We start from the raw sequence: 19800 nt of genomic DNA, 5'->3' as shown, positions 1-19800 counted from the left end.
ATGTCAACCATCGAAGCCTGTTTGCAGTTTGGTAGGGCATGCCCTCCCTGGGGGCGAGTTTGCCTTTTTCCGGCTCTGTCTGGTGCCTGCCTCCCCACTGCCTCTGGCGGGGGATGGACTGGTCCGCAGCCAGCTGGCTCATCTCTGGTGTTGCTCAGTCCTTTGTTCTGTGAATGGGCCGGCAGTGCCTTAGGTCAGGGCTTTTCACAGGTTAATTCTCTCTCTCTCTCTCTCTCTCTCTCTCTGGCTATCCCACAGTTTAGGTTGCTATCTCACATTAGCTCCCTCAGTTTGCCCGCAGGGCATTCGGGCCCGCTCCTCTCCGTTCAGCCCCCACTTGCTGGTGGCGGATGCGAGCATGTGGGGTACTTTTTTGCTGGGAGTTGCCTTTAGGTATGTAATCTGTGGGTTTTATTTATTTTTCCTCCTGGTTAGGTTGCCATCCGAGATTTGAAAACTTTCCCCAGACCCGCCTGTGAAGAGGGTTTCCTGGTGTTTGGAAACTTCCTCTATTAAGACTCCCTTCCTGGGGCAGATCTCCATCCCTAACTCTTTTGTCTCTCTTTTTACTTTTATATTTTGTCCTACCTCCTTTTGAAGACAATGGGCTGCTTTTCTGGGTGCCTGATGTCCTCTGCCAGCGTTCAGAAGTTGTTTTATGGAGTTTGCTCAGCGTTCAAATGTTCTTTTGATGAATTTGTGAGAAAGTGGTCTCCCCGTCCTATTCCTCTGCCATCTTAGCTCAACCTCAAATCATGAACTCCTTATTTCCAAATTCAGACTGAAATTGAAGAAAGTAGAGAAAACCACTAGACCATTCAGGTATGACCTAAATCAAATCCTTAACAACTATACAGTACAAGTGAGAAATAGATTTAAGGGACTAGATCTGACAGAGTGCCTGATGAACTATGGACATAGGTCTGTAACATTGTACAGGAGACAGTGATCAAGACCATCCCCAAGAAAAAGAAATGCAAAAAAGCAAAATGGCTGTCTGAAGAAGCCTTACAAATAGCTGTGAAAAGAAGAGAAGCAAAAAGCAAAGGAGAAAAGGAAAGATATACCCATTTGAATGCAGAGTTCCAAAGAATAGCAAGGAGAGATAAGAAAGCCTTCCTCAGCAATCAATGCAAAGAAATAGAGGAAAACAATAGAATGGGAAAGACTAGAGATCTCTTCAAGAAAATTAGAGATACCAAGGGAACATTTCATCCAAAGATGGGCTCGATAAAGAACAGAAATGGTATGGACCTAACAGAAGCAGAAGATATTAAGAAGAGGTGGCAAGAATACACCGAAGAACTATAAAAAAGATCTTCATGACCCAGATAATCATGATGGTGTGATCACTCACCTAGAGCCAGACATCCTGGAATGTGAAGTCAAGTGGGCCTTATTAAGTACCACTACAAATAAAGCTAGTGGAGCTAATAGAATTCCAGTTGAGCTATTTCAAATCCTAAAAGATGATGCTGTGAAAGTGCTGCACTCAATATGTCAGCAAATTTGGAAAACTCATCAGTGGCCACAGGCCTGGAAAAGGTCAGTTTTCATTCCAATCCCAAAGAAAGGCAATGCGAAAGAATGCTCAAACTACCGCACAATTGCACTCATTTCACACGCTACCAAAGTAATGTTCAAAATTCTACAAGCCAGGCTTCAGCAATACGGGAATAGTGAAGTCCCAGATGTTCAAGCTGGTTTTAGAAAAGGCAGAGGAATCAGAGGTCAAATTGCCAACATCCTCTGGATCATCAAAAAAGCAACAGAGTTCCAGAAAAACATTTATTTCTGCTTTATTCACTATGCCAAAGCCTTTGACTGAGTGGATCACAATAAACTGTGGAAAATTCTTCAAGAGATGGGAATACCAGATCACCTGACCTATATGAGGTCAGGTTTCTCTTCTTGAGAAACCTATATGCAGGTCAAGAAGCAACAGTTAGAACCGGACATGGAATAACTGACTGGTTCCAAATAGGAAAAGGAGTACGTCAAGGCTGTATATTGTCACCCTGCTTATTTAACTTACATGCAGAGTACATCATGAGAAACTCTGGGCTGGAGGAAGCACAAGCTGGAATCAAGATTGCCGGAAGAAATATCAATAACCTCAGATATGCAGATGACACCACCCTTATGGCAGAAAGTGAAGAAGAACTAAAGAGACTCTTGATGAAAGTGAAAGAGAAGAGTGAAAAAGTTGGCTTAAAGCTTAACATTCAGAAAACTAAGATCATGGCATCTGGTCCCATCACTTCATTTCAAATAGATGGGGAAACAGTGGCTGACTTCAGTTTTGGGGGGGCTCCAAAATCACTGCAGATGGTGATTGCTGCCATGAAATTAAAAGATACTTACTCCTTGGAAGGAAAGTTATGACCAGCAGAGACATTACTTTGTCAACAAAGGTCCATCTAGTCAAGGCTATGGTTTTTCTAGTAGTCATGTATGGATGTGAGACTTGGACTATAAAGCTGAGCACCGAAGAATTGATGCTTTTGAACTGTGGTGTTGGAGAAGATTCTTGAGAGTCCCTTGGACTGCAAGGAGATCCAACCAGTCCATCCTAAAGGATATCAGTGCTGAATATTCATTGGAAGGACTGATGCTGAAGCTGAAACTCCAATACTATGGCCACCTGATGTGAAGAGTTGACTCATTGGAAAAGACCCTGATGCTAGGAAAGATTGAAGGCAGGAGGGGATGGCAACAACAGAGGATGAGATGGTTGGATGGCATTACCGACTCAATGGACGTGAGTTTGAGTAAACTCTGGGAGTTGGTGATGAACAGGGAGGCCTGGTGTGCTGCAGTCCATGGGGGTGCAAAGAGTTGGACACAACTGAGTGACTGAACTGAACTGAAGAGTCAGCAATCTAGAGCTCACAGGCCAAACCTGGCCTGCTGCCTGTATTCATAAAGTTTTATTGAAACATAGTCACAACAATTCATTTATATATTATCTATAGCTACTTTCACACCACAGTGTCAGAGATGAATAGCTGTGAGAGAGACTGCACTGCATGTCAAGCTGAAAATACGCACTTTCTGATAAAATATGCACTTTCTGATAAAACAAAGCTATCTTTGAAGACAGTTTAGTCTAGTGTCCAAAACTGAACTTTTAACTTAATTAGTAAGAAGCAATTTTTTGATAAGTTGCTAAAAGGACCCTAGGATCTAAAAAGGAGGTGACTGTGTTATTCCAAAGAGAACTCATTATCCTTTAAAGTCATTAAGAACATCTTCAACTCTTTCAGAGGTATTTCCTTGTCTAAGGTAAGAAGAAAAACTGAGAGAAAATGTTACTGGTGAATGTATTGACTATTTATAACATAGTCAGTTCTTTTTACTAATAATAGTCATATAGAGTTATCGTGAAAACTAACCTGGTGAATAATGAAACACTGCCCCTGGGGAAATACAGGGTTAGACAACTAGGATTCTCTGGTCACAGTATCTTCATCAACAAATCAATATAGAACCTGTTTTACACATTTTTCAGCTGAAAAACATCTTATTTAAAATATATTGCTGCTTTGTTAACATTTAACTTATGGCCAAACAGCACTTCTACTTATACTTGAATTAAGCTTATTTAACATATAAATTTTCTCCAAAAGGCAAAGGACAGCCTTCTTGTACTTAGGACCACTGGCCAGCACTTCAGCACTATCTTAAATAGTAAATTCAGCAATAAAAAGCACAAAAAAGTGGAAAACATGGCATTAAATAGACTGTTAAAAGGACGTTGTTGGGCAGTATGTGAAATAAGATGGCAGTGTCACCTTCTTTGACCTCAGCTGGGACCACGTGATCAGGAGATCCAGTTTTACTGCTTTCCACATGTCAGAGAATGACAGCACATGTATCACATGGATTGATTTCATATAAATAAATTATTTAAGGTAGGTAAATTTACAAATACAGAATCCATGAATAATAAAGACTTTCAACAGACCTGTGAAGGAGGAAGAAAGATATCATGCCCATTTGCCAGAAGAGGAAACTGAGGCACAGTACATTTAAATAACCTGATTAGAAAGTTATCCAGTTAACAAGTGGCTAAGATGATATTCAGATTTATCTCTCTGATTCTAAAGCTCAAGTCCCAAGAAAATTCAATTCAAGCAGCAACTATTGTAATCAATGCAAAAGGGCAAGTAATTTAAAATTAATTCATTATTATACTTCATATTTCTCTTCATTTGCTGTTTTGAACTGTTCAACAATATTCATGTGCATTACAAAGCAATAACAATTCCCTGCACACACATCTTATGAAAATTTTAATATAAATAACATACACATATTCACAAAATATTTTAGCAAGTTACTAACTTCCATAAGTCTCAGTGCCCACACTTAAAAAAGGAAGATAGTAATTATATATCTAAGAGTTTTCAGAATAAATGAGATATTCAATATAAAACATTTAGCAGCATGCCTGACATAAAGCATGTAATAAATGTTTGCTACAATTATTAGTAATATAATTCAGGGGTCTGGGACAATAAGAATTCTGCCACTGAACTGATGATTTTACCTCTCTTTAGAATAATTACATGGTCAAAGTTAGTCTAACAGATATAAGGCCTTTAACAATACAGAAGAGCTGAAGAGTCTATAGCTTTTGTATTTTAATTACTTGTTCCTGCTCAATCTTTTTTTCCATCCTGGAAGCCAGCTCTAGAGTCACATGTCAAAGAAAAGGACAAGCCACACATTCTTATTAAACTCTATTTACTCCATTAAATGATGTCAACACAACCATACTGACCTCCTCTGGCAGGCACCGACGAGAACTAGCTTTTCCTTTTTTTGTATCTTCTAACTACATCTACTTTCTACTTTTTAACTCTGCTTTCTTGGTCTTTGGATTTCAGTCAGATTACAAGTATTTTTATAATCTAAAGGACTAAACTTTTCATTCAAATTTATATGCAGTACAACATAAGACTCTTTTTTTTAAAATAAAGTAGCTAATTTACAATGTTGTGCTAGTTTCTGATATTTTCTCCCAGTCCACAGCTTGTCTTTTCATTTTGTTTATGCTTTCCTTTGCTGTGCAAAAGTTTATACGGTTGATTAGGTCCCTTTATTTATTTTTGCCTTTATTTCTATTGCTTTGGGAGACTGACCTAAGAAAATATTGCTATAATTTATGTCAGAAAATGTTTTGCTTATGTTTTTTTTTAGGAGTTTTATGGTGGCATGTATTATATTTAAGTCTTTATTTTTTGTGTGAGTCTTTATTATTATGGTGTGAGGGTATACTCCAATTTCATAGATTAATATAAGACTCTTTCAACAAAAACTATATGACAGTTATTGTGTGTAGCTGTTTTCATTCCTGTGAATGTGAGTTTGACTCTATTTCATTTAAACAATTAATCATTTCTCAATAAATACGGTTTTTTCTTCAACAACCTTGAATCCTAGAGTACTGAATGGAAGATAAGCAAACTCTAAAGTTCTGGTATGAGAAGAGAAAACTCTTATTTGAATATGGTCACACACTACTTAACAGTGGAATCAGCCTGGAATTTCATACTTTACCTAAGCATCCAGTAAAAGAGTGATGTTAAAAATCCAACCTCCTTATATATATATATACACCCTATAAATACATTACATATATACATCATACACACACACACACACTCAGCCATAAAAAGAACAAAGTTTTGCCATATGCAACAACATGGATGGACTTGGAGTGCATTTTGCTAAGTGAAATGAGTAATACAGAGACAAACGCTATATGATATCACTTATATGTGGAATATAAAACAATACAATAAGCTAGTGGATAAAACCAAAAAGAAGCAGACTAACTGCTATAGAGTCACCAAGTGGTACCAATGAGGAGAGGGAAAGCCGGAGTGGTAGGGGCTGGGCGGGGGGGGGGGGGGGGGTAGGGGGGCAGGGCAAGCAACATAGGGGTATGGGATAATTTTAAAAGGGGCTTTATGGGATTATATAAAATCATGTGTGTGAAACTTACAAAAATTGTAAAGCATTATAGAATACAAAGAATCTTTCATTCAATAAAAAAGTAAAAAATAAAAACTCAACCTCTTAAAATCAAAACCGTAACCAAGAAGTCATGTGTTAAATTCAGTATTCTTTTTCTCAGCTTTATACTTCTTTTCTATACTTCTTTTCTGACATCTATTTCCACTACTATAAAAACTGAAAGATGCAGGTGTAAAAAAATCAGGTGACCAACCAGCAAATGGCTGGGTAATTTACTTAATCCTCCTTGACTCCATTCATTCACATTTCAAGGAGGTCACCACTTTCCCCTCCTCTCTCACAAAATTGCTTGTGGTCCTATGAAAGACTGAAAACTACTCTGAGAATAAAAATATGACATGAAAATTTAAGGCTTTACCATCTTCAAGCAACTGCTTTATCAGTGCAGTTCTGTTCAGTTCAGTTCAGTCGCTCAGTCATGTCCGACTCTTCGCGACCCCATGAATCGCAGCACGCCAGGCCTCCCTGTCCATCACCAACTCCCGGAGTCTACCCAAACCCATGTCCATCAAGTCAGTGATGCCATCCAGCCATCCCATCCTCTGTCGTCCCCTTCTCCTCCTGTCCCCAGTCCCTCCCAGCATCAGGGTCTTTTCCAATGAGTCAACTCTTCACATGAGGTGGCCAAAGTATTGGAGTTTCAGCTTAAGCATCAGTCCTTCCAATGAACACCCAGGACTGATCTCCTTTAGAATGGACTGGTTGGATCTCCTTGCAGTCCAAGGGACTCTCAAGAATCTTCTCCAACACCATAGTTCAAAAGCACCAATTCTTCGGCGCTCAGCTTTCTTCACAGTCCAAGTCTCACATCTATACATCACCACTGGAAAAACCATAGTCTTGACTAGATGGACCTTTGCTGACAAAGTAATGTCTCTGCTTTTTAACATGCTATCTAGGTTGGTCATAACTTTCCTTCCAAGGAGGAAGCGTCTTTTAATTTCATGGCAGCAATCACCATCTGCAATGATTTTGGAGCCCAAAAAAATAAAGTCAGCCACTGTTTCCCCATCTATACAATGTACCAAATAATGGTTTCTAAATTGAATCATTTATATGCTGATTATCATCTATGCTTTATGCCTAACAATAAAAAAAAAATTATTTTTAATCTTTTCACCACAAGGGCCTCTTAGTGGTGCTTTTCTTCCTTCAGAGACCTCATGCTGAAAGATAATGGCTATCAATTACAGTTATTCATAACTCATCCATTTTTCCTATTTTAACTCAAAGTTATGTTACTAAAAGTTGTTTTCTGAACAGTAAACAGTAATAAGAAGCAGTGATAAAAGAATTTTCAACTTACTTGTTCAATGAAATATTGATGATATACAGTGCCTATGCACTCTCATTACAGGTAAGTACATGGGAATCACACTGTATTATTTCATTCAGTGGATATCTCTTGAGGATCCAGGACTGAGTAGGCAAACACTAGTCACCAAGGGTATTCAGTGAATAAGATGAGAAGAGTCCCTACTCTCATGAGGCAACTAATCTAGTCTAGACTTACCTTCCTCAAAACAGATGGAATTCACATTTCACTAAGCTAAATTCACTGTAAAAATATATAATATCTAATCAGTTAACATAAGTTAATAACTAACTAAATAAATTGCATATGTTTATGGGGAAATGATTAATTAAATCAATTTCAGAATTAAGATGAGTCAATACATTTATTTTCTTCAATTGTCTCATTTTATTTACAGAAGATCAAGAATACAAGGTTAAAGCTGTATGCACTGTCTTTATTGACTACAAAAGAAGAACTCTCTTCCAACTATTATTATTCATGGCCATTAAGGAAAGTACAAACAGGAAATATAATGTATAGATTGTGAGTCTCAAAAATTATATATTTTACCTTTTTACTTATGCAGGTCAAGAAGCAACAGTTAGAATTGGACATGAAACAATGGACTGGTTCCAAATTGGGAAAGGAGTATATCAAGACTGTATATTGTCACTCTGCTTATTAAACTTCTATGCAGAGTACATCATGCAAAATGCCAGGCTGAATGAAGCACAAGCTGGAATCAAGATTGCTGGGAGAATTAGCAATAACCTCAGATATACAGATGACACCACCCTTACAGCAGAATGCGAAGAACTAAAGAGTCTCTTGATGAAAGTGAAAGAGGAGAGTGAAAGGTTGGCTTAAAACTCAACATTCAAAAAACTAAGATCATGGCATCTGGCCGCATCACGTCATGGCAAATAGATGAGGAAGCAATGGAAACAGTAACAGACTTTATTTTGGGGGGCTCCAAAATCACTGCAGATGGTGACTGCAGCCATAAAATTAAAAGATGCTTGCTCCTTGGAAGAAAAGTTATGACCAACCTAGACAGCATATTAAAAAGCAGAAACATTACTTTGCCAACAAAGGCCCATCTAGTCAAAACTATGGTTTTTCCAATAGCCATGTATGGATGTGAGAGTTGGACTATAAAGAAAGCTAAGTGCTGAAGAACTGATGCTTTTGAACTGTGGTGTTGGAGAAGATTCTTGAGAGTCCCTTGGACTGCAAGGAGATCCAACCAGTCCATCCTAAAGGAGATCAGTCCTGAACATTCATTGGAAGCTGAACAGCTTCCAATTCAGCTGAACAGCTGAAGCTGAAACTCTAATACTTTGGTGACCCAGTGCAAAAATCTGACTCATTGGACAAGACCCTTATGCTGGGAAAGATTGAGGACAGGAGGAAAAGGGTATGACAGAGGATGAGATGGTTGGATGGCATCACCAACTCAATGGACATGAGTTTGAGCAACCTCCGGGAGTTGGTGATGGACAGGGAAGCCTGGCATGCTGCCATCCATGGTGTCACAAAGAGTTGGACATGACTGATTGACTGAACTGACTGGCTGATCTTTATTAATCATTTAGCCAGTCAATCATCATTATCAGATAATTAAAGCTACAACTGCCTTCCAGGCTTATGCCTTCCCACAGAAAACAAAAAGGAAGTAGGAAACGGCATCTAAAAGATGCTGAGGGAATTCCCTGGCAGCCCAGTGATTAAGAATCCACACTTCCACCGCAGGGAGCTTGGGTCTGATCCTTAGTCAGGGAATTAAAATCCCGCATGCCATGCTTGTGGCCAAAAAATATAAATAAAATAAAAGAAGTTGAACAATAGACTCAATCCAGCAAATCTTGGCTGCTCTTCCTCCCTCCATGCCTGTGACAAGGAGAATGCTTGGATACTCTCTTTTTTAGGTTCTTAATTGTGAAATTCTTAGAGAAGAAAAATAATTTATCTCATTTTACAAAAATTAAAGTGAGACAGGAAGATACCAAAACAGTGCATTAAAACAGGCCATTTCTTGTTGATGTTCTTATTTACATGTAGGCATTTTTCTTTCCCCTTGGCTAAAAGGATTCCTTGTTCTCTTTCATTGTATTTTACCTACTGTATTTGTTATTTATTTATTTTCCTGGTCAAAATTCACAAGGCAGCAATGCAGGCTGGTTGTGAACACATCACCTGTTTGCCATGTTCAAGATAAGGCTGGAAGAGAATAGAAGATGGTAACACCATGCAAATTCTAATAAATGCAGACATTGCAGTGTTCTGTGAGGAGCGTTGAGAAGAGATATTATATTTCCACTCTGATTCACAAGGCATGGAAGATGAGACATGATCTGACCACAGAATGAATAAATTATGGTATGTAATAACATTTAAAATTACCAGAATGACCAAAAGGGACTTTTAAGATCACCTGGTACAAACCCTCCTGGTAGGGATGCCGAGTTTCCTCATCTGTGTCACCTGGAGTATCTTAGTTCAACTTCTCTACAGTCACCATGGGCACACTCACAATCTATGAGTCTCATAACTCCTATGACTCTCTACTTAATAAACATACTTCCCCGCAGTACCATGAAGCCAAAAGTCTTTATTACAGCTAAGCTAAAAAAAAACCCCACTGTTTCTGAAGTAAAGAATAGCATCCAAAAAAACACATCTCTGCCCTAGAAGTAAAAGACATGAATTCTACTTCCAGCAGGGCTGCTTAGCCACATGGAGTAACATATAAGCTGCAATGCAAAGTCTGAAGTGGTGCAATTAAATTATCAGAACCAAATTCTTAAATAACCTACAATAAACATGTTTAACTTTCCATTAAGATTCAGTGATGAAGATGGAGGCCACAGGGATATGTTTGTAAGTTCAGATTTGTGCAATTCTTCTACAGAGAAGGGAGAAAATTTTCACCTCTCATTTTGCAAAAATGAAAGGAAGACAAGAGTTATACAAAAGATTACATTCATACAAACCAGTTCTGGCTGATGTGCTCTAATTAACTGTTTTTATGAAAACAATATTCAGTCAAAGGATTGCCTCTCCATCTCTGAAAATGCATCCTCACCTTAACATTCTTTCCAGTGAACGAGTCCTCACAGAACCCTACCAGGTAGGATGGTGTGACTGTCACTGCACTTCATGGAAAAGGCTGATCAGCAAGAATAATCTGTCCCCCACTCCCACCCTCAAAATCACCAGCTCCTGGGAGGAAAATTGATTCCAAGTAACAGCACAGCTACAATACCCATTAAGTTAAGAGAGCCTAGATTAAAACTTCCTATTATTAAAACACACACACAAATATATTTTCTTGTGGCTTCTTGACTTCAGTGTTTGATAGGGAATAGGGAAGGAGACAAATTCCAGTTCACTGAGCACAGGATGACACAAGGTTTATGAAAAAAAAAGTCTAACAGGGAAGGTCAGGGGAAGGAAAATGTTAAGAGTATTTAATGAGGTCACCAAAGAGGGCAGAGAAATGCATCTGTGAAATCAGTTTTCTCAACTTTCAATTATGTCCCAACACTTTGATTCTTATCACCCTGAATTTTTCCTCTTCCTCACAAAGTGCTGGTCACCATGTACTTCCCGATGGCTCCTCTGCCCTTAATTTTGCAGTTTTGAGGGCTGGGTCCTCTCATCTCCTTTTAAAACACTTTTTTCAAAGAAGTTTCCTCAACCACAGATCCCATCAAACACTTCAACTGATGTAAAGCCTGTTTTTGATGTTATCTTAACAATCTCATGCATTCCTGCCTTTCACCAAGCACTTGCGTGTTGCTGAGCAGATTTAACTCCAGTCTTCTTCTAATCTGAAATTTGATGCAAAACTAAGTCTACTGAGGACAAAAAGTTTCTATCCTTTCATATGTAGAACAGATTTTCACTAGTCTGATTAGACCTCTGTGTTTAACCTACAGAAATGAAACACTGAAGGCAGACTCTAATTTGGTGACACCAGTGTTATTCAATCAACAGACATCCCAGTGTTTGGAGCTGTCTTAGGGTCCAGGAGAGGAATACAGCTCCTCTCCTCTTGGGAAGAATGAAACAAGAATCAGAAATTCTTAGTTTTCTAGTTGGAAGCTAGACTAGATTCTAGTCTCTACTATTGAAAAAATATCAATATTTTTCTACTATTACTACATGCTAAATAATGAATGTACACTATAGGCATCAAGCACCAACAGTTTTCTAGGCACAGGAAAAAAAAGCCCTAAGCAATCCGTTGCATTTGAGGATATAACTACAAATGTGCCTTAAATTCAAAATGTTTTTCCCCTCCCTTTCAGAAAAATAGACATGATTAAGGATAAAATTTACAATAACATCAATCAACCAATTAAAATAACCCACCACACAATATATTTGAGCCTTTAGATGCTACCTTGTAAAAAAAAAAAAAATCCATTTACCTATAGGAGATCTCATAACATTTTTATCAAGAGGTAACATAAGATGAGAACAATGCCTCAAGAAGGGGCCTAACACTTGTTCAACAAACACCGGAATGCTGTTCAAAGAGATGGGACACCACACTGGTTAAGAACATGGACCCAGGAGCTAAACTGCTCTGTTTCAAATCCCGGTTCTGCCTTTGACATATCTTTGGGAGATAATCCAAGTACCTACTTGACAAGGTTGTTAGGATACCTGGATTTGAGAGAATACAAGTAAACCATTTCCAATCATGCTGACATATAGCAAGTAAAGATTGGCTATTATAATTTCTATTATTACTTTCAGGAAGCTGAAATTATGATTCTGGATACTATAGATTATATTTATTATTTCATTTAAGGCCCTCAAATACCTGCAAACAGCTGTCTCCAGATTCAAGTCCTTGGTATAACACACTGGAGCCTGTAAGACTGGCCAGCATTATTATCTGTCCCTGCTCACTTCCCCACTGAGCACCATCCACGCACACCTGCCAGGGCCCCCAGGAATCCCAGCGCTCCCTCTAAGCTGCACCTCCGCCCATGCCCCCTCTGCCTCAAATGCCACTCTGCTTCATCAAGTGCATGAAGGTCATCCTTGAGGGTTCGCCTCAGAGATCATCAGAAAATTAACACGTACGGCCCATTAAGTAAGGCATTTAATCCCTGTCTCAACTCTAAGTCAGGACACAATTTTTCACGTGAACCTGCCAAGGGTCAGATAAATTTCCAAGGTTATTCAGTCTGCATTTCAAACTCACACCTGCTTTGCTGTGAGGTCTTTTGAGTCCCTCTGAGCATAAGTCAGCCCCCCTTCTTGGCAAGATCACCCTAGGTATTTGTATCTATCTTTCACTTTGCCCCTATACTCGAAATAATTTATTTCCCCACCTGCTCCCTTATTAGAATGAAAAGTCCTGGAAAATAGGAATCTAGTGTTCATTTATGGAATATTTTTGGATCCTTATTGTCAAGAATATAGGAAATACTCACTCAACAAATGTTTTAGTGAATGAATTAAAACTCGATAAATAGCTGTGAACTAAATATTTTGCTCAAGACATACATCTGTTGCAGATCTGGGGTTTCATCCCAGGTATATATCACGCCTGCCCATGATCGGTAGGAAGTCTGGGACTGGACACCCATTTGGCAGTGCTTCCACTGAGCCTTACAGAGCAATGAAATTAGCTAAAACATAGCATAAGGAACAACATATAAAAATTTCCTAAATTAGCCTGGCATTTGTGTTTAAATCTGTGTTTCCCCAAAAACATTATCTGCAGAAGTTAGCCAAAAGGGTGCAACTACACATTGGATAAAAGAGTCCTATAATCAAATACACTTAGGAAACTCTGGGTAAAACAGAATGCAGTTAAAACACAGTAAATGTTCTAAAAATCATTACCGTGTTTCTCAGAGATTTTATTACGAAAATGTGCACTGAAGCCCTTCATCAAGGGGATATCGCAGTAGCCATTTAAAAAAAATATTGGCATTTCTTGACAAAAAAAAACCTCAACACCCTTTAATTGTTTACATGAAATATTGCAGAACAGAATGCAATCACCATTCAATACCAATGTACTCAATTTTCCCAAATGTTCTGGTTGCCATATCAATAACAACTCCATACAACTGAAACAGGCTATGTATGGAATCCTGGGGAAGAGCCTACATTTCAAAGAGCTATGATCCCCTAAAATGAGATTTTTAAATATCCCACCCAGGAAGCTAAAACCAACTCCCCTTTCCATGACAATCCTTCCTCTTCTTTTAGTCCAACTGGAATCAAAAACTATTGATTCAAACTGTCACCTCTGCTTACTTACACCTTAAGGCCTATGAAATGTAGGTTACAACAACAGCTCTGAGAGACACAGTGAAAAAAGGAAAACAATTGTATTCAAGGGTTTTTTTAATATCTAAATATAACATTTTAAAATCTAAGAGCCAAATATCAGTTTATACAAATAATGAACTATAAGACTAAACAATGCCCACAATACTTTGACTTGATGCTAACATAACAAATAAGATTATAAATACCTTAGTCATCCCCAATTAGAAAGCAATGTGTTAAGGTTATACTTGAAGTCACAGGCTGAGAAATATGTGAAGTAGTAGACAACAGAAATACACACTCCCCAAAGGAAGAGATATCTTGTTATGTTTTTTCCCTTTGGTGTTCCAGACATGTCTGAAAATATGTATGGCAATAGGTAAATAAGTAATAGGTAAATAATAGTAATAGGTAAATAAGTAAATAGGTAAAGGAGCTCTTCCCTCACTCCTAGTAGCCAGGCTTTTATTTCTAAAGTTTGGTTTGAAACAAAAAGTCCCTTTTTTCCAATGTTGGTGAGAGTAAGAGAGGGGAGAAGGAGAGAAGGTACTCCACCCAGGAAACCATTCCAGATGACTATTGCTTTTTATAATCTAAGGAAGTCAAGCAAACACCCAGAGAGTCAAGGGAAGAGTTTTAAAACTCTTGCACAGGATGGAAGTGATCCAACAGTAAAGAAGAGATGGAGTCAGGACACGGGTTATATCCCCTCATTTTGGGAGGAAGTAACGAGTGCTATATTCAGGAATGACATGCTACTGTGTCTGAATGACACCAGCACCTCCAATGGTGGATGATGTCCACAGACATGAGACTCGGCATCAGAGCTTAGAAATAGCAGCAAAGCTCTCTGGAGCTAAGCCTGGAGCCAGCAGAGAAAGAAAGAGAAATGAAGTCATCTCGGGGGCCTGCCCAGGGCAGCACTGCCTAAGACACTGAGGACTTCACAGCAGAGGGGTCAGGAGGACAATGGGAAGCTGTGCCAGTTAATAACAGAGGTCTCTCCCTCCCATTTCCTGAGCACAGCAAGCCTCAAGCTCACATACAGTCTAGGGATCTAGCACAACAAAAACTGAAGCCTGACTTCTCATTAACTTCACTCAGAGCCATGCAACCAGATTTTACAGGAGTTATTAAAGATAAAGATATAATACAGCTTGCCCATCAATTTTATTTTTAAAAATGTATGGTTGCTACATAAACATTTCTATAATCCCTTTCCTAAGGAGAAGCCTCATCTACTGTTTGTTTCTGAGAAAGGGGGAAAGATCTAGCCAATTACATTTTGAAGATTCTATAGGAATTTCAATTGAGGCCACATTCTGGGTTTTGTCTCACTGAGAACAGTGGGATCTGGGGAAGTTATGTCTTGCATAAGCACTGCCCTAAATATTTTTCACTTACGTGAGGCAGACACGTTATTTTTAAATTTTATTTTAGATGGCCCAGCTGCTGGGCCATATCATCACAACATAGCTGCTGAGTCTAGTGCCTGTGGGCATCACCCATCATTTCAGGTTTGGGCATCATTCACATACAGCTTGCAGATAGCAAGCTACGCCTGAACCCCAACATTTTTATCCTCTTTTATCCTGAAGTACACGTTTCTAATATCTTCCCTTGAAGATGGCCAGTGATAGAGCTATATGTACCCCCATGCCAGCTTATATGTCCAGACAGGCTCTGGAATCAGACATGTCTGTATTTGACCACACATCTGCCACATCCTGCCTATATGACCCAAGCTGAAGTAATTTATTTCACCATCTTAACTCCCGAGTTTTCTCATCAGCAGAAACATTGACATTATCTATCAGAGAGGGTTGTTGTGAAGATACAACGGAAAATGATATGAAGCTCCAAGCACGGTGGTTAGCCTATCATCCATGTATGAAAAATGGTAGCTATTATTAGCAGTAGAACATCTAAGCCACTGAAGGAATATTCAGTTATTATCATAACTGCCTTCAGCAGTGCTTTGATGGCCAGTAATGTGGTAAGCATCACGCTTAATGTTAGGAATTGACTGAGCTTCTAAGGTAATTGCCTCTATTAAGTTTTTTATGAGTTTCAAAATAACTTGCCTTTATCATACAAAGAACAGTCACAATCAGAGGCCAGACTAATAACCTCCAGAGCAGATATAACTATAGTACACAGAAATATATGTAAATTCAGATTTCCTACAAACCAAGATAAAAAATGTCCCAGCCATCTCATAAATAGTATCATTTTAGGCTATCATTTTAAAAGTAAGTACTATCATCATTTAAAGTGATTTACAATTAATAATGACTTTACTAGATTGAGTTTTTAGAGTAGTTCTAGCTGGCATGTCAAATTCATAACATTATCTGTGAAAGATAATAATAAATAATGAACAAAAGACATCCTTGGCAACAAACAGAAATAATTCCTAGTCAGACATCAATTCTGAAACATATTTTTGAAATTTTGGCCAATGAATTTAATCAGCGGTATGCTGGTAAGCTGATTTATAGTATTTATCAATTTCCATCATGTAAATACTTCAACTTAGCCCATTTCAAAGGAACAATCAGTTCTCAAAAGCCAGTGCCAGTCAACAGCAGCACAGCTGCTGAAAACAGTTGAGACAAGTTCAGTCCTTCAGTCTTGTTGGACTCTTAATGACCTCATAGACTGTAGCATCACCAGGCTTCCCTGTCCATCACCAGCTCCTGGAGCTTGCTCATACTCATGTCCATTGAGTTGGTGATGCCATCCAACCATCTCATCCTCTGTCGTCCCCTTTCTCCCGCCTTCAATCTTTCCCAGCATCAGGGGTTTTTCCAATGAGTCAGTTCTTTGCATCAAGTGCCAAAGTATTGGAGTTTCAGCTTCAGCATCAGTCCTTCCAATGAATATTCAGGCCTGATTTTCTTTAGGATGGACTGGTTGGATCTCCTTGCAGTCCAAGGGACTCTCAAGAGTCTTCTCCAACACCACAGTTCAAAAGCATCAATTCTTTGGAGTTTAGTTTTCTTTATAGTCCAACCATAACATCCATATATGACTACTGGAAAAACCATAGCTTTGACTAGTCAGATCTTTGTTGGCAAAGTAATGTCTCTGCTTTTTAAAATGCTGTCTAGGATTGTCATAGCTTTTCTTCCAAGGAGCAAGCATCTTTTAATTCCATGGCTTCAGTCACCATCTGCCATGATTTTGGAGCCCAAGAAAATAAAGTCTGTCACTGTTTCCATTGTTTCCCCATCTATTTGCCATGAAGTGACAGGACCAAATGCCATGATCTTAGTTTTTTTAATGTTGGATTTTAAGCCAACTTTTTCTCTCTCCTCTTTCACTTTCACTAAGAGACTCTTTAGTTCTTCTTCACATTCTGCCATGAGGGTGGTGTCATCTGCATATCTGAGGTGACTGATATTTCTCCTGGCAATCTTGATTCCAGCTTATGCTTCATCCAGTCCAGCATTTTGCATGATGTGCTCTGCATGGTCATTTGAAAAAACCCTGATGATGGGAAAGACTGAAGGCAGGAGGAGAAGAGGACGAGAGAGGATAAGACGGTTGGATGGCATCACCTACTCAACGGACATGAGGCTGAGTAAACTCGGAGAGTTGGTGATGGACAGGGAAGCCTGGTGTGCTGCAGTCCATGGGGTCTCAAAGAGTTGGACACGACTGAGCGACTGAACTGAACTGAATTCTGCACAGAAGTTAAAAAAGCAGGGTGACAATATACAGTCTTGACATACTCCTTTCCCAGTTTGGAACCAGTCTGTTGTTCCATGTTCAGTTCTAACTATTACTTCTTGACCTGCATACAGATTTCTCAGGAGGCAGGTACGGTGGTCTGGTATTCCCATCTCTTGAAGAAATTTCCACAGTTTGTTGTGATCCACACAGTCAGAGGCTTTGGTGTAGTCAATAAAGCAGAAGTAGATATTTCTCTGGAACACTCCTGCTTTTTCAATGATCCAACAGATGTTGGCAATTTGATCTTTGGTTCCTCTGTCTTTTCTAAATCTAGCTTGAACATCTGGAAGTTCTTGGTTCATGTACTGTTGAACCCTTGCTTGGAGAATTTTGAGCATTACTTTGCTAGCGTGTGAGATGAGTGCAATTGTGCAGAAGTATGAACATTCTTTGCCACTGCCTTTCTTTGGGATTGGAATAAAAACTGACCTTTTCCAGTCCTGTGGCCACTGCTGAGTTTTCCAAATTTGCTGGCATATTAAGTGCAGCACTTTTACAGCATCATCTTTTAGGATTTGAAATAGCTCAACTGGAATTCCATCACCACCATTAGCTTTGTTAGCAATGATGCTTCCTAAGGCCCACTTGACTTTGCATTCCAGGTAGTCTGGCTCTAGGTGAGTGATCACACCATTGTGGTTATCTGGGTCATGAAGATCTTTTTTGTATAGTTCTTGTGTGTATTCTTGCCACCTCTTCTTAATATCTTCTGCTTCTGTTAGGTCCATACCATTTCTGTCCTTTATTGAGCCCATCTTTGCATGAAATGTTCCCTTGGTATCTCTAATTTTCTTGAAGAGATCTGATACATTCAAAAACTTTGACACACTCCACCTCAGTAGGGTTGTTTATAAGGGAAACAAGGAATTAGTCCATAAGGAAAATATAAATATAGATAAAGGGTATACAGATTTTCCAGTGAAGTGACAGAAGCAATTTTGCAATGAGTTAATTCCACAGGCAATACTCAAGCTGTTTCCCTTTTAACTGGGATACTCCCTAAGAGCTGGTCCTCTCTCTGCACAGGTAGCCTCATATACCCCAGCCATGGATCATCTTCTCCACTGGCCCCACTATCCTCTCAAGATTCTTGCTGGACACAAGCCTTTCCCTGGCTAACATGGATTTCTCAGGTTCTCTTTATATTCATTTAATATCATTCACCAAGAAATAATGGCTCTCTTCTCTGATTTTCCTAAGATATACCATCTTCCTGTCTCTCTTTTATTACGAAATCCACACCTATGCTAAAACTCCTCTAACCAATCATGGAGATAGAGTTTTCCCATGAAGAGGAAGGAATTAGCTATCTGTTTAATCAATTTGCTTATCTGCTTTTCATTTGGGAACAAAAGAACTCAGCTTTTAGAAATACCATTTGGAAGACTGTAGAAAAACCAAAATAATCTTTGTCTTACTTCTGGCTTTGAACTCTAGAATACCACAAGACAACTTTACTGCAGGATCTTATGACTCACCAAATTCGAGGGTTTTTAAAAGTATAGTCTATAAATGAAAATTAATTTAATGACATATTTCTGTTAATTCATATTATACTTCAAACCTGCTTAATTGCTACAAGACAAGCTGTTGAATATGATAGACAAATTCTCTAATTTCTCTGTACAATAAAAAAACAAATTATAATATTTCTATGGCTAAAAAAAAAAAAAATCATTGCCAGGTGAGAGAGTTCTATAGATGTGTGTTGGGGAGGAAAGCACAACAATGTAACTGTCCTTAATGTCACCGAACCTACAAATGACTAAAGTGGTACATTTACACAATGAGCTTAACAATATTGTGTGTACCCAATGCTACTTATGTGCACTAAAACTCTCTGAAAAGTCCCTTAAAATTTAAAGAAAAAAATCTATTAAAGAGAAATTCTTCCACTCTGCCCTTTAGAATTTCAAGTAAGATAGTAAACCAGATTTTGTAACACAAATAAAAATAACACCCTTTAATACAGCATGCATCTCCTTTCAGACTTCAGACCTAAGGGCACTAGGTGTTGAGAAAAGATGCTTGTGCTCTGCTGGACAATAATGCTCCCTTTTTCCAAGGTCTTTTATAGGCATCACAGTTAACTCCTCGGGCTCATGTGAAGGACTCATGGTTCAGTTGGGAAAACAGTGAGTCAGAACGTACTGCATTCTTTGCCTCTCACTGGGTCAGGCAGGCCAGAGCAGCCCTCTGCGGCATTCGGAACGGCGACTCTCCACCTGGAGCCAGCGCTGTCACATTCTGTGTACTCAAAGTGGTAATCTTCCTGCAAACAATCACAAAGACAAGCCTCTGTTAGAGCCCGTTTTAATGGGACAGCTGAGCTTTCTCAGTCACTCTCAGACCTGCCTGGAAGCCTCGTTCCGAACTGTTCTCTCTGGTTGATCCTCATTCTTCTAAGACTCTATCCG

At 38.9% G+C, this 19800-nt stretch overlaps 1 protein-coding gene across 2 annotated transcripts in view; it reads right to left on the bottom strand.

Moving 5' to 3' along the window:
• Window positions 1–19800, bottom strand: part of ELAPOR2 (endosome-lysosome associated apoptosis and autophagy regulator family member 2) — a 216534-nt gene that overhangs the window by 97386 nt on the left and 99348 nt on the right. The window contains exon 2 of one of the 2 annotated variants that reach the window (XM_043873321.1): window positions 19535–19655. The exons of the other annotated variant lie outside the window; for it this stretch is intronic. Coding sequence (XP_043729256.1) covers window positions 19535–19655 — 121 coding nt within the window. The remainder of the gene's footprint in view (window positions 1–19534; window positions 19656–19800) is intronic. 2 annotated transcript variants of the gene reach the window in all.

The sequence above is a fragment of the Cervus elaphus genome, chromosome 18, assembly GCF_910594005.1.
Source record: "Cervus elaphus chromosome 18, mCerEla1.1, whole genome shotgun sequence".
NCBI lineage: Eukaryota > Metazoa > Chordata > Mammalia > Artiodactyla > Cervidae > Cervus > Cervus elaphus.
Note: the sequence above shows the minus strand (reverse complement) of the source record. Positions and strands in the feature narration are given on the sequence as shown.